Source organism: Rhipicephalus sanguineus, chromosome 6 (assembly GCF_013339695.2).
Source record: "Rhipicephalus sanguineus isolate Rsan-2018 chromosome 6, BIME_Rsan_1.4, whole genome shotgun sequence".
Lineage (NCBI taxonomy): Eukaryota > Metazoa > Arthropoda > Arachnida > Ixodida > Ixodidae > Rhipicephalus > Rhipicephalus sanguineus.
This window is the reverse complement of record NC_051181.1, coordinates 8718685-8735108: the sequence shown is the minus strand read 5'-3', so window position 1 is coordinate 8735108 and position 16424 is coordinate 8718685. Positions and strand designations below refer to the sequence as shown.

Genomic DNA, 16424 nt, shown 5'->3' with positions numbered 1-16424 from the left:
TACTGTTCCAATAAAATCCGCACTGCCGCGAAGCGCCGCTTCAAGGTTAAATAAACATACAGTAAAAACTCGTTAATTTTAAAGTCACTGGGACTGTGAAAAATCCAATTAAGAGGGTTTTCGAATTAACCAAACATATAAAAAGCGGAATGCAAGGAACTTTCAATTACTGGAAGTAATCAGAGGTGGCCGTTGCTGTGGCCTGCTAGTTTGCGCCTACAAGGGTTATGTTTTCCAGCAATACCTGGCCCCAATTTTGCCGCTAAACCGGGGAAATGGTGGGCCTCAATGCTGCCAGCGCAAGAAAAAAAGAAAAGAAAAAAACGGTCTCATGGTCAACTGAAATGCAAACCTGCGGAAAAGACGTGCTTCGCTGCAACACAGTGGTGACCCGCGGGTAGCATGTCACCTGCTCCTCGCAGCGTCAGCGCATCATGATGCGACCATTCGCCCATTCTTTCTCGTAAAATAAAGAATTTAATAATGGCCAGTGTGATGGAATTCGCGATGTGTTCTGGGTGGAAAAGATGATCATTGAAGTTTTCGAACTGAGTTATTGAAGTAGCCGTTGCAGGCAAGTACTCCACCAGCAGTGCAAGCACGCAAATTGCCGGAACAAACGCCATTCAGAGGTTTGCATACATCGCGAATTCTGTCAGACCGGCCCCTTTATTAATTTCTCTATTTTCCCAGAAAGAATGGGTAAATCATGACGCACTGACGTTGAGAGAAGCATGCATCATGCTGCCCGCGTGTCACCGCTGTGTTGCAGTGAAGCGCGTCTTTTCCGCAGGCGCACATTTCAGCTGACCACAAGACCGCCTTTTGTTTAGTTTTTTTCTTGCGCTGGCAGCAGCGAGGCTAGGATGCTTTACTTGTCACTCATAGTATCGCTACACTGCATTGCGTTGTGGCGCCTAAGGGACATCGCTTCTGCGATTAGAGGCTAAATCGGGATCGGGGAATTGGCACATGTCACCCAAAGTTTTCGAATTAACCGGGCTGGTACTCACCGCTGCTTGAAATTATCCACTCAAATTTACATTGCAAAATACGGGGCCAAGGAGATCCTTCTAATTATGTGGGATTTCGAAATACCAGTTCAAATTAATGAGGTTTTACTGTATTACCCTCACATCGATTCATCATTTTTTAGTTTAAAAGCTTGTTATACCGGCTTATATGCTCTAAGTATAGTAAATTTTAAAACTTACATACTTTTCAGGTTATCACTTGGATTCTACCGGAAATCAAATCCTGCTATTACTTAAAGTTGCTTCCACTTCCCTTTGAACCAAAAAGAATGACATATGCATATGCCTTGTTTCAACTTTAAAAATATTGCACTGGTTAGTTTGGTCATGACAAATATGCTCATTTTTCTTTATAATATGTGATATCAACTATTCGAATTCGCTTTGACCAAATCACTATTCGCTTCGAATTCGCTTCGGACCTAAAATTTACTATTCGCACAAGCCTCGTAATTTCTAATCGGTACATCGTCCTCTGAGGGGGCCAGAGACAACATACCAAGTTTCAGCAAATTTCGTTGGGCCAATGTTGCCAAAATACGAAAAATGTACGTTGAAATACGTGACGTCACACGCGGAGATTTCGGCGCGAAATATAAAAATGAGACTGAGCTTGACCTTCTATTCTATCATTGATGGTGAAATTAACGGCATTAGAGTTTCCAGAGTAAAACTAATTTGTTATTTCACTTTAGTGCCCCTTTAAGGTGCACAATACATTTTATGCATTGGAAATACGATACAGCTATCCATAGAGTAGTGTCTAAGATGGTATCCAACATGCATCTTCAATACTGCTCGCATAGGTGACCGTAATATACCTCAATGTATGCTGCAGGCAATGCAAACAGATGGTAGTGCAAACCTGCTGAGCTGATGTGACGTTGACCTCCGTGAGGTTTGCCACTCGGACTGGGGCCATCCTTGCGTGCCAGCTTGAGCTGCAGTGGAGTGGACGTGGGTGCCCGAGAAGGATGGCACCAGCAGATCCCGCAGGGTTTCGTTGTAGACTTCGATGAAGCTGGCCACCATATCGTACTGCAAGGCATGAAAAGGAAGGGGCTCACATTACATTACTATTATCTGTGGCAAAAATTTTGAGCCTGCATGGCCTTTGCTTCCACAGGGGTGAGACGGCTGAAATCGATTTGGGAGCAGTTCTGGGAGCAACAAAATTTCAATTTAGGAGCAGGCAAACCTTGTTTGGGAGCAGTTAGCGGCATTTATAATGTCGTTTTTGGAGCTTGAAAAAACAAATTTGTAGCAACTTGGAGGAATAAGCACATACTTTATTCGGCTTAGAATACACATAACATTCAAACAGCCTTTGGAGAAAGCATTTTTTTTAACAGATTATCGCCAGGTACGAACTACAGTACTTTTTTACAAACTGCACAATTTATATAATCCGGGTAACAACATATGAAATAGATGAAAAATGTTTTTCAAACTAGGTTCACTTTACACTTGAAAATAAGAAAAGAAAAACATCACACTTCTCAAATAATAAAAAGAAACTGATTGCACAAGAATTGTCACACAGCAGTAGGTCTTTGCTTTAGATAAGCAATACCATTTAGCAGATTACTGCTTTCACTTTTTGTTGGTCTGCTTGTTTAGCTTTTCAAGCTTCCCCAGAGCTTCATGTAGGTCAGTGTTCCTCTTCGTGAAGGGGGGGGGGGGGGGGGAGGGGAGCGCAAAGTCTGCCGCATACCGCCCATACTTTGACTTAATCGGGATTGGGGGCGCTGCGATGAACCTTCGCCCTCCCTGAAGGGGAAGGAACCCTGCGTATGCCTATAAGCACCCCGTCACAATAAAGTGCCTTCAGCTATCTGCTCGGCCGCGCGGGTGGCGTAGCGTCAAGTGTACCGTACGCTTTTAATAGGTGATAACAAAAGCGCTGCACCACTGTTCGCTGCCACCTCGTGCGAGACCGCCTTCAAGAATGGGTCGCGAGCGCCGAGAAACCTTACCGCTCGGACACTAAGTCGTCAAACGCGCGCGCATACGGCGCTGCAAGCATAGTGCCGTTGTAAGCGTAATAGTTTCGAAACGCTCCTTGATGTCGCCACCATGTGCCATAGGACGGTCGTACGAGAGAGCCCGAATCAGCGCTGCGGCAAACGAACAAACAAAAAAAGGCTTTGTCGTGCACACTTGAGGCACTATTTACAGCGGCACTGCATTTATTTCCTCCTTGGCGGCGTTGGCGCAAGCCAGGAGATGCAAATTGGAACTTGGTGGTTAGTGCCTCCTAGCGTTAATGCGTAGTTATGCCGCATTCCCGGCAGGTATGTTTTAACGAGGTTAACGCATGCAGCCGGAAATATTCGCTCTATCCACACGAAAAAAAAAAATTCGCCAGATCCCACGCATTGTGGGAATCGATGTAATGCGAAGCAGCCAGCAAAGAGCTGCATACATCATCTTGTCTGTCATTGAGGAAAATGCGTGCCACTCATGTTATTTATGTTCGTTACACAGTAACGTCGCGCAATACCAATTTCGGGATAGACCAAGCTAGAGAAATGGCCGCCAGCGCACCATGAGCCTGGCACGTAAGTCATGCTGCACATGACATGTGTGTCATTATTTTCACGTTAACTCGTGTTATTTATGTCCGTTACACAGTGATGTCGTGCCATACCAATTTCGGGGTAGACCAAGCTAGCGAAACGGCCGCCAGCGCACCATGATCGTGGCACGTAAGTCATGCTGTACATGACATGCGTGTCATGAGTTTCATATTAGCTAGTGTTATTTATGTTCGTCACACAGTCACGTCACGCAATACCAATTTCGGGGTAGATCAAGCTAGCGAAACGGCCGCCAGCGCACCATGATCGTGGCACGTAAGTCATGCTGTACATGACATGCGTGTCATGAGTTTCATATTAGCTAGTGTTATTATGTTCGTCACACAGTCACGTCACGCAATACCAATTCGGGGTAGATCAAGCCAGCAAAACGGCCGCCAGCGCACCATGAGCGCGGCACATAAGTCATGCTGTACATGACATGCATGTCATGCTTTGCATGTTAGGACCTGTCAGTTATGTTCATCATACACTCTTGTCACGCCGTATCATTTTTGGTATATATCAAGTTAACAAAACGGCCGTAAGAGCACCAAGACTGTGGCAGGTATATCATGTCGTTCATGACATGCATGTCATGATTTTCATGTTATGACTCATCATTCATGTTCGGCATACAGTCCTGTTATGCCATACCAATTTTGGTGTACATTCGATTAACGAAACGAGCAGGAGAGCACAAAGTCGTAGGCGGGCGGGCGGACGGACGGACCGACGGACAGACAGACGGACCAACAGACAGACAGACAGACGGACCGACAGACAGACAGACAGACGGACCGACAGACAGACCGACAGACAGACGGACCGACAGACAGACAGACGGACCGACAGACAGACAGACGGACCGACAGACAGACGGACCGACAGACAGACAGACGGACCGACAGACAGACAGACAGACGGACCGACAGACAGACAGACCGACAGACAGACAGACAGACAGAGAGATACGCTCAAAGTCGCAGAAGTTCGCTAAGAAATGCTTCGCATTTAATACTCACCTTTGCTCATTGCGGGAGAACACACGCAGCAGCGTCTACATCAAAACCATGGCTAGCAGAGGAACAAGATATGCACAATAAAGAAACAGAGTGAACAACCCTGCTACGTGCTACGTATGCCACTCAATAGTTTTCGTTACGCGACAGTTTACAGTAGCGCCAGAACAATCAGCCTACCGAGAAGCAGCAAGCTAGCGGAGCGCCAGAGCATATGGGGGGAGGGGGGGGGGTCACACATATTTACAACCACTCAGAGGCGATTATCACAGCACTATGGAAGCCTCCATTACAAAGGTGCGTAGAAGGACACGCTTGGGCACGTTAACGTGTTCTGCGAACGTATCCCTGGCGCTGCTTCTAAAGTTACGTTTTCCCACGCTGGAACTGACGCGGGCTTGAAAATTCTTGCTTGTGAGGCCGTTTCGGGGCAGTTCGGCACAATTTTTGCAAATTTTATGCTTTTCGAGCAGCTTGGCGCAGTAAAACCGAATTGTATCAAAAAATGCGCAATATGCGCAGCTGTCTCACCCCCGCTTCCAGTAAGACGAGAGTTAGGTGCGCTAAAGTTACTATGTTGGCTGGTTCGTATATAGGGGTGTGCGAGTAGGAAATTTCGGAATCGAATCGAATACTATTCGAATAGTAAGACAACCATTTTCAAAACAGTTTCCCCAACATTTTAATTTAAATGAATATTCACAAACTTTCACCAAACAACATTACGGTTGGTACTTTTAACCGACTCAAAATACTTCAATTATGAAAACTGAGGTAGGCTTGTACACAGCAGCCTTCGAAATATCTTGCAACTGTAGGCTCAAATACAGCAGTGACACCGTAATCAAGGTGGTGACTTTGTCGCTTGCTTTTAAATAAAACAGATACAAAAGCTAATCAATTTTGAACCGAAACACTACAAATACAGCTAAGGTTGTAATAAAACAGATAAACCTGTCATTACAACATGGGCCTCGGTACCGAAAGCATGTGAACATCAGCGTTGAAAGCTGTATCTGCAAGAACAATTTATGCAAACACAACAATTGCATCTCTTGTTATTCGTGAAGCTTAACGCAGCTGCAGTCCCCACCTTCAGTTATTACAAGATGAAGACAGGAACTGAGTAATGCGATGCAGGTGCATCATAGTAAAAATTGAGTAAGAGTGAAGTTTTCAGAAAAAAACACCATCCGGTAATCAATATAGCGCCAGTAGTCTCGTAAAATCTTGGGCTGCATGCACATTGACAATTTAGTGATTAAAGAAGAAAAATGACCGTTGGCTGTTCCACAGTTCTCTTCTTTTCAGGCTCTCCCGTCAGTACTGATTATTCGAAAAATATTCGATATTTCGAATATGTACCATCTAGGCGGAATGGTGACTTGATCCTCAAGCACTTTTATGGCATGTTGACATGGGTTCGTATCCGGCGGTGTCACTTAGCGATAGCGTCCGATTTGTAGGGATTCTAGCTTTGCTGAAATTAGAAGAGCACTTGGGGAAATTTTCCAACTGAACGAATTATAATTTAAACCTAGCTGCCTTTCTCTGAATATTTTCTAGTTTGCTTATATTTGCATTTGTGTGCGGATCCCATACTGCGGCAGCGTATTCTAGTGTTGGTCTTATATAGGTTTTATAAGCCAAAAGCTTTACATCTCTTGAAGCCTTGGAAAGTGTTCACCGCAAGTATCCTAGTTGCCGCATGGCCTTCTTGTGTATGTATGTGACATGATCATTCCATCGGAGATCAGCTGTAATGACAACGCCCAAGTATTTGTAATTGGAAACTGCAGATAGGTTATTGCCGCTGACACTATCAGTGAAACTGAGTGGATTGTTCTTACGCGTGATTGTCCTTGCTACCGTTTTGCCGTGGTTTATCTGCATCTGCCACGAGGTACACCGGTTTTGAATTTGGGCTAATGATTGGTTAAGAGAAACCTGATCGTCAGAGCTGCGGATTTCGTTGTATAAGATGCAGTCGCCTGCAAATAAACGGATTTTTGCCGGTATCTCTTGAGCGATGTTTATGAAGATCAAAAAGAATAATGGCCCAAGAACGAAACCTTGCCGCAGTGGACGGAAGCAGAATCAGAGCTGACATCATCGATAGACACCGATGGACAATCCATGCAAGAATAGATTCATTTTTAAGAATAGGCTTTAGTTTTAAAAGAAGTTTACAGTGTGATACGCGGTCAAATGCTTTCTCGAAGTCGAGGAATATGATATCGACCAGACCAGATTTATCTAACACTGCGGCGAAGTCCTGAATGCTCTCAAGTAGTTGTGTTGTGGAAACTCCTCGTCGGAAACTGTGTTGGCGACTATCGATTAACTTATTTTCTTCAATGAAGTTGGAAATATGTTTAAAAATGATGTGTTCCGAGTACTTTCGCACAAGTGCGAGGGAGGAATATTGGCCGATAGGATGCAACAGAGGATGGGTCGCCCTTTTTGGGTATCAGGGTTATTCTGGCACATTTCCAGTCACTAGGAATTTCCGCGTCTGACAGTGATTTCTGAAATATCAGACATAAAAAATTTTGCACACCACTCAGGATATCGGTGCAGAAAAGCGTTCGGGATTCCATCTATGCCGGATGATTTTTTGACATCTAGTTTAAGCAAGAGGGATAAAATTCCATCCTCACCGATAGTGATGTCATCAATGGGGGTGTTTGTTCATGCGTCAAAAAATATGGAACAATGCGGTCGTCGTGAGTGAACACAGAGCAAAAATAATTATTTAGTGCATTAGCCATTTCTTTCTTGTCAGTTTTAGCTGTGCCGTTAATTAAGACACTCGTGACAGATTTTTTTCTTTCGGAGATAGGTGTCGCCAGAATTTTTCGGGGGACATAGATGGAAAATGTTCATAATATTCTTTCGCCTGTCCAATGTCGTGCTTTAGCCGAGCCCGCAGCTCAGATAACTTGTCAGCACTCTGAGCAGAGGGGCGTCGCCGGTGCTGCATTCGTGACTTTTTTACTTTCCTTCCCAGTCGAACAATATCTTTTGTTATCCAAGGGTTCGTACTTCGCCGCTGTTTCCGTTTCCATGGGACAAAATTGTTCATGCATTGCCAGACCGTTTCTTTAAAAAAGCACCACAAGCCGTCAACAGAAGTGCTGTGCGATTCATACCGCGACATAAAGAAGAGAAAATGAACAGTCCAATGCATCTAATATATCTACATCACTAGCTTGTGCAAACATAGGAATTAGCCTTCCCTTCTTTTGTTTTATGGCACAACGATAACAGGTATTGTGAGGCACGCCATTTTATGATCTGATATGCCTTCGAAAAGATGCACTGTTGGCTTTCGCCCGAGCAATGCACTGTTTCTGAGAAATAAATCTAAAACTGAGGCGCTGTTTCCTTCAACGCGCGTAGGTTGCTTTACGAGCTGTGTTAGACTGTGTAGCAGGACGATGTCAACGAGAGGTTCGGCGCAAGCGGAAAGTGCATCGGGAAGCTCGTCTACCCAGCTGACATCTGGAACATTAAAATCGCCGACAAGTAATAAATTACCTCTGCTGTTTCTATGTTTGCACAAGACTTCATTAAGTTTCTCAAAGAAAACAGTGGTTGAGCTAGGACAGCAATAAAATGCCCCAAACAAGAATGTGGAAATCCCCCGAAACAAATCTCGCTATGACACATTCTACATCTGCGACATCAGGCAACCTTGTCGCTGTCACACTGGGCGTCTGAACTGGGCGTCGCAGTCGCCACCGATGTCTTTGCTAGCCATACTGAACATCGTACCACGCGGCCGCATGCGCCCGTAGCTCCCTTCCCTTTGTCCTACTGCACCGTTCTGGCGAGAGTGCTTTGAGTGTATGCAGCGGGAGTGATGTAACCCACGGCTGCTTGCCTTTTGCACATCGCCTCCACCACTGGCCAGGAATGCGGTCGAGACATCTCGGGCAGTCGACATGCCTGTGACCTGCACAGCTGCCTTCAAATCGGCGCACTCACGAGTGCTGCTTGCAACAAGAAGACGTGTCGGCGCAAGCAGCGCTTTCTCGTGTCCACTGCCACGTTCCCGTTGCGGGTCCCACTGCAGCGTTTTTGACCAGCCGCTGTTTCACGGTGCACAGACATTCTTTAGGGACATTTACGCCACATGTGTTGTCTTCTTTCATAGAGCTTGTCTGTTTTAAGTTTTTTTGCCAGGATATGTGTTGATTTAAGGTTGGGGGGATGTGGGGATGCTAACACCTCCTGTAAGGTCACTTGCGCCTCCTGGCGCACGCACGTCTCGTGGCTTAGACGAAGTTAGGTTTAACTCTTTGGTTACCATGAGAAAATGGTCATTTTTCACAGGTCTCGGGAAGAAATTTTTGCCAGTTTAGAAAGTAATCCAGCTCGCATTGCAGCATACCAAATTATGCATAACGAAATGCTCTTTCCAAAAAATATAAGCTGCAGCGCACAAACAATAATATGACATATTGTCACAGACAACGTTTATAGAACCAGGTCAGTTGCAAAACTGAGCGATGTTGCGCGGCGCTGCCGCTATCAGCGACAGATGTGGCGCTGCTGTCGCAACAGGATTCACTCACTCCACTCTCTTCAGCCAGCGGTGAATGTTGCGGCACGTTAGTATCAGTGGAGACTGCTTTCTGTGTAAAGTTTTACGCTTTCCGCGCCCTCTTGTGCTTCGGATGTGCTGCGTGTCTTCACCATGCCGACATGTTGTGTTCCCGGCTGTACGAGCGGTTACAGGAAATCCGAGACACCCCGACGTTTCTTTTGTGCCTAGAGTCACTAGCTCTTCAATGAAGGGAGGTGGGGTAAACTAACATAGGGAGCCAGCGAAGTCAGTTTTCTTAATTGCGGTATATTCCAGACAAATCCATTGTTTATTGTTTCGGCCTCTTGAAGTTGTACTTCAGCTGGCTACGTGCTGCTCGCAACATTTCCTCTTGCTGGAGAGTGTACTCGTAAAAGTTGTCGCGCTTCATGCCGAAGTTCAGCCAAAGTATTTCAAGACCTTCGAATCCACCGCTAGGCTCCGCAACATTGCTTCGTACGTGCTATTCGTCAGAACATCGTGTTCTGGAGCGTGACGTGCGTTGTCGGATGTGCGTAGGATCACATAAAAATTTTTAACTGGATGGTCCCGAATAAATCCCGGACATACAGCTGTCCCGACAGGGATGGCTCAGGACGCTGTATGAAAAGTCGGAACAGTCCCGCGAAGTCCGAGACGGTTGGTAACCCTATTTGTGCCCCGCGTGATCCGGACCAGCGAAAGAGCGTATGCTTGGCCATGTTGGTAATTCATGTTTCACTTTTTCAGCACACAATTGAACAAAGACGAAAAGCGACGCGGGCACAGCGCTTGGCGTCCGCGTCGCTTTTCGGTGCTCAAAAAGTGAAACATGAAATGAACCAGCGAGTGGCGTGGGTCGCGCCATTCCTCGTGAGGATAAGAAACTGACCGACACATCACGTATGTGTGCATGATATGCACCTTCACGAGGAAGACATCCTGAAGACTCACTCACATGGTCTATGGTAAGAATTAAGGCTGAAATTGCCAGCGGAATGGAGCCTCGTGGAAGAATGCGTCCCAACGATATTCCCGAACTTGCCTTGATTTGAGTGATTCTAAAAATCGTGCTGTAAATAATATTTTACACTTAATTGGACCTGTTTTGATAAGGTTTAATGCTTGAGACTGCAAATAAATCGTGCCGTTTATGTGCATCACACTATACATGCCATATCTCAAAAATCGTTTCGCTGCATTGCGTGCGTACGTAAAATAATAGATTTTTTTTTCTGTAGCAGGACTGAAAGTGTGGCGTGCGGCGGTTTTACCGCTCAATGATTGCTAAAAACGACAGCCGCGATACAGAGTGAAAACGCCTCACTTCAAAAAATATAAAGTGAAGAATTATCGGAAAAAAATAGCGCAAGAAAGACGGACAACCAGAAAAAGGAATGCACAAACAACAGCGCTGACTTACAAAAAAGATTTATTCGTTAACACCGCGCAATACTTGCACAGTCCAAAACGAAAAGAAGGAAGTACCAACATGCCCAAGCATCCACTTTAGCTAAAGAATTACGCTACGGGAATGCGTCATATAGTTGATTTCTTATAGGGTAATGGAAACACTCATATGTTATGCTATCAAGCATCAGTTATCGTGGGCAGTCTAGGAAGCCATAGCTTTACTGACTTTGCCTTACCACTGCTAAATATTACTCAGGTTTACGCTGCAGCGACAGTGCAACGAAAAATCTCGATAATGTACAGTCGGCGATGTAAACAACGAAGTCCATTCTGAACGGCTGGCTCGGCGTCTTGCCACGCACACTGCGCGTTTTTGTCTGCTAGCGGAAGCTTGTTGCGCCGCCAGAGCCACCAAACCGGAAGCTGCCCTGGCGCCGCGCGACGGGTTGGCTGACGCGGGGAGTTTTGCAACTTACCTGGTTCTATAAACGTTGGTCACAGAGTCGTGACGTCGACGAAGACAACAGCTGGCGTGGTCAAGATGAAGCTTTTTATTTGGCCGAACTTGTGGCCGGGAAATGAAAACTCAGACTACAGCAATACACGCTGTACACTGATAGCGGCGAACTGGGCGTCGGCCGTCCAACAAGTGACAAGCGGTCAAGCGCGTCGGCTTTTATACAGGCGCTATCGAACTTTCCAGCGATATCGCTGGTGGCGGCGTTATCTCTCGACAAAGCTGGAACATTCGCGTGCGGCACGCAATCTTAAAACGATTTTGGCGCAATTTTCGTCGATATTATCAGGATGGCGCAGTAAATACAATTTGGCACACTTTGGCGCAGTTGGCGCAGGAGTGGAATCACTGAGAGTGGTACACAACAGTATGACATACAACCGCGTCATTTGCATGCCTCAGTAATAGCCTGAAGTAGAAAATAAACTTGCTTAAAATATACTTGTGGGCTAGTTGGTTGGTCATATTCACAATAAATGGCAGCGCACACCGGATTAAGACAGATACACAAAACACGAAAAAAGGACGACATCAGCGCTGGTGTCGCCCTTTTTTCGTGTTTTGTGTATCTGTCTTAACCCGGTGTGCGCTGCCGTTTATCATGTATATAGAAAATAAAACTAATACTATCTAACTCGAATACAAGTATCGAACCAGCCGTGATGACACAAAAAGACAGAGTCATCCATGATACAATCAAAGACCATCTAGAATCTTTATTGCGACCACGGTCAGAGCATGATGAAAACAATGAGCTGCTATGTTCACATTTCTTTTCATCCCCCCTGTACCCGTGAAACCCTGCGAGAAGCATGAATGCAATTAAACTCCGATGCAAACACCAATTTTTGAGCTCCGTAATATGCACGGCCATTCAGCGCCAGCATCCCGTAGCCTACTCGCACAGCGCCACCATGCGGCAGTGGTGAGTGGAGGCAGAGCGCGCGCTCAATGGCCCGAACAGAGCATTCGCCCGGGCACTGAAAAAACAGGAGGTGATGGCTGGACTAACCACTAGGAGGTGCTAGTTGCACGAGAAACAGGTCCAACATGCCAATATCGACTGTTCAAAGCATCGATCACCGGTGATCGATTTGAATAGGCGTGGTAACGAAAGAGTTAACAGCTGCCGAATGAGAGGTGGTGCTGCAATTACGCGGTGGAACGTGGCGCGGCAGTGCCACCCTGTCGGCGAGGATAGACCGGCGTACAGAAAACAGCAGCGGGTTTCTTGGGGTTTGGTATTGTGCGTGGACGGACGTCTCCCACAGTGGGTCCGTGGGGGACGATACCGCGGCTCGTTGCCCACAGGCTCCTCGTGGTAAGTCGAACATCAGCGACACCGCATCTGCGGTACATTGTGCGTCTTATTCATTCTAAAAAGAGCGTGCAAACCCGGACACAAGAAATAAGTCAGATTGTATTGGCATTGTATAAGGTTACTTAGTCTAAAAGCAGGTTAATAAATGTCCACATGTTCCGAGAGCGGCGCTCATCAGGCCCCACAACTTCAGCCAGATCTCCAGGTCCCCAAGAGACAGGATTCATTAGGTTGTGTCTAACAAAGAAATGAGCCCCTCAAAAATATTTTGTTCATTCATAGTGTCATGTGGTAGTGACTGTAAAGCACGCAGAACAGAAGTTGGCACAGATGAAACTTCTTATTGGGTGAACTTCTGCCCAGGATATGGAAAGTCCAAGTAGCTACAAGCAACACATGCCATACACTGATAGCAGCAATCGCTGTCGTCCACGGTCTGTATTCTGATCATTGGCAGAACGAGCCGTCTCTTACACATGAGTGATGGAAACTTTCAGTGTTATCGCTAGTGCTCGTGTAAGCACCCGAATAATGCCACTAATTGCGTCTTTCGAGTAATCTTAACAGGATGATCTCAAACGGTCGTGAAGCAGACCACACATTGCAGCGTGGTCTGCACCAAGCGGGAGTTAGTTTCTACGGCTGAAATCCAAATACATCAAAATAAAGAAGTAAGGGAGCATGGCAACAGAGAGGGACTTGCCACGGTAGACTTACTGCCTTAGCTTAGCATGCGACGGTTTATTGGTCAGCTGCCGCCTCGTACAAAGATCACGTGGTACGTGACACCCTCTGGCAAAAAGTGTTCCACACTCGCTGCCTTGCCTACGAGTGGCGCTGGCTAAAGCTCCCATGGATTACTTGTACAGAAATATTCCACGAAGTGGACGGGGAAACACCTCCCATCGCAGCTCAATTGGCACAGCACTGGACGCATAATTCAAAGGTTGCGGGTTCGGATTGCTCCGACAGAAAGGAGATTCTTTGTCCACTTTAGTTCGCTTAAATTGAGCTCATAATTATAAGACTACAGTTAAAAGACAACAATTAAAGTCCTTTATGCCCTTCTTTTGTCCAGAAAATATAGTCATCTTATTCACAAGTTCAATAAGCTCCAGTAATGTAGGCATGAACGCTTGAAAGGTAGCTCTCAAACCCATCCATTACAGTAGATACAAGCCAGTGAGACTTAAGCCTTTCTTCTAGAAACCGTTCTTACTACTACTCTTGTGAAATTGTCATTGTTAGGTGGTGCTTACTTTTGACACCCAACCTGTTTGCCTTCTCCTCTGGTTGGGGAATAGTGTATGAAGCATACACATGCACGCACTCAGGTTGCTGCCTTGAAGACGACACCTGTTGAAACGTTGGCTCCAGTGACACCTCGTGTTCAAGGATTTTTCACCACTTCAAGCTGCCACATGTCTACAAGCAGGACGAAATGCAAGCGCTCAGGGGCATCCACGTTATACGAGGCAAACTAATCCAGCTCTGAAATTACGCTTTGAAACCCGGCTTCAGTTATCGGTGTAGTCAATCACTGGATTAGTCTGCCCCTCAGCACTAGCTTGTCGTCCAGCTTTTAGACATTTGTGCCTACAGCATCTTTGTTTGCTTTCCTGTCATTTTGTCATTCTTATGAACGTTTTGGGTGATACAACCAGGTATGGTGTATAAAAAGGCCACTTGAAGTGCAAATAAACTCGGCTGTAAGTCGACGCTTGCCTGTATCTATCTGAGTCTCCCGTTTTTAAGTCGTGCTGCATTTCTCCCGGGATAAATGCGAACTCTGGCTTTTAGTGAGTCAGATATTTGTAAAACGATTCCAAAAAACCAGCAGCACAACTTTTGTTCGTGCTACTTTGTATGGTAAAAAAAAAAATAATTGCAAAACTTGCAGCAGTTAGGCCTACGCAGCTGTGCCATGCGCTCTGTGCCCACAGTCGTTTCGTTTGCACTCGGATTATGGGTAAACGGCCAACAAAGTTCAATTTGGGACCAGCAGGCCACTGACCGTCCAGTGTGGCTGCTTGCATGCCTCTTCAAAGACCTGGTGCAAGGCCCGGGGAATCAGGCCCCTCCGCTCGTCCTCCAGTGCCAGCTCCCCGGCGGGTCCCTCCATGGTGTGGGTCTTGCCGGCACCCGTCTGGCCATAGGCAAAGATGCACACGTGGTAACCATCCAGGGCACTCTGCACCAGCTGCGACACCTCCGCAAACACTTCGCTCTGGCTGGCCACCCCCGGGAACACACGGTCAAAGTGGAAGCTCAGCTCCGTCTTCTGTCGCTGCGTCTGCACACAAGTGAGCGTGCCTGAAACCGATGCAGCGTGACCGCTATCTGCACGAGGCACAGCTGCCACGGCCACACTAGACGCACGGTCCTGTCTACTTATCTGCAAAACAAACGCACAGTGGATGGCCACACTGAGGGTGCACCACTGCAGCAGTTGACAAAAGTTGACATTTAGCCCCGTGTCCCCCCTTAAGGGCGATGGTAGGGTAGTTCAATGGAAAAAAGATTTTTTTATTCCATTACTAAAAAATAATGCACACTCAGAGGAGGAAAACCATGAACTGTCAAGCGCGTAGGAGTGCTCGAAGCCATTAAGAAATGGCGTGAAGAACCATGCCTCCTGACGGATGCAAGGGCTTGTCTTAGGCTTGTGCGAATATTCGAGCACCTCGAATATTCAAACGAATATTACAGTATTTTAATTCACTTCGACAAGAATTTAAATTATCCGAAATTTCAAAGTGTTTCGAAGTAGACATATAAACCCACATGAAACCCACTGTAAGGTGGTTTCACTGCAGTGGAGGGGTGCTATACCTTGAAGACACCTATCCAGCGGAAATCCACACTGCTGAGAAGCCCCACTTCAAGGTTAAATGAACATATTACTCTCAGATCGATTCATCATTTTTTAAGTTTAAAAGCTTGTTATACCGGCTTATATGCTTAAAGTATGATAAATTTTAAAACGTAACATATTTTACAGGTTGTCACTTGCATTCTACCAAAAGTCAAATCCTGCTACTATTAAAGCTCCTTCCACTTCCCTTTGAAACCAAAAGAATGACATTTGCACATGCCTTGTTTCAATTTTAAAATATATTGCGCAGGTTAGTTTGGTCATGACACATATGCTCATTTTTAAAAAATAAAATGTGACATATTACCTATTTGAATTCTCTTTGAAATTATTTCCAAACCACTATTCACTTCGAATTCACTTTGCACCTAAAATTCACTATTCACGCAAGCCTAGCTTGTTTGCATGTTTTCCATCATTGTTTCTGCATGCATGTATTTTTTATTATAAGTATGGCTAAATCGGCTAAATATATTATTTCCTACCATTTTCATCAGTTCTGATTGCAAATTTCCCCCAGGAGCAATGCTTTGGAGCATAGTCATTGGCTTGTGTTGTGAGCACTTTACGCGAGTGTTTTTAAGCATAAAGGCACGTTTTTCTCACCAGGGTGTCTACCAATTAAATTTTTCCAAATTCCCTGATTTTTCCAGGTTTTCCATGACCATTTCAAGCAAATTCCATGACCGGTACGTCTGCTTGGAAGAAACTGCGCATTGGAAACAAGCTCTTGAGTGGTATAAACGAATTATGAGGCGCTCATATAAAATGGAAACCATGCTGCTTTATTGCATTCCTTTGGCTGAAAGCATCCTTTACAATGAATAAAATATTAAAAGACAAAATAATTGTCCCTCGACAAACAGAAAAGCTTGTTTATTTGCATCGGCAATGCCTTCACTGTTTCAAAGATTCAATCTCTTGCTGCAGCATGGAGACCTGAAGCTGTGAGTCTTCCATCAGTTTTTGCTTCCTTGATTCAAGCTCTTTCACAAGAGCCGCAGTCCTCCTCTTTTATCTTTCAGCATCTGATATGTCCAATCATTCCTTCTTTTTCCTCTCCAAGTCTTCTTTCCATCTGGTGTCGGCCCCT

At 45.6% G+C, this 16424-nt stretch overlaps 1 protein-coding gene across 1 annotated transcript in view; it reads right to left on the bottom strand.

Moving 5' to 3' along the window:
• Positions 1–1856: 1856 nt before the first annotated feature.
• LOC119395760 (kinesin-like protein KIFC1) overlaps positions 1857–16424 on the bottom strand; it is a 31895-nt gene continuing 17327 nt past the window's right edge. Inside the window, exons 3-4 of the mRNA XM_037662766.1 lie at positions 14471–14749; positions 1857–2072 (exon numbers count right to left, since the gene is read on the bottom strand). Coding sequence (XP_037518694.1) covers positions 1857–2072; positions 14471–14749 — 495 coding nt within the window. The remainder of the gene's footprint in view (positions 2073–14470; positions 14750–16424) is intronic.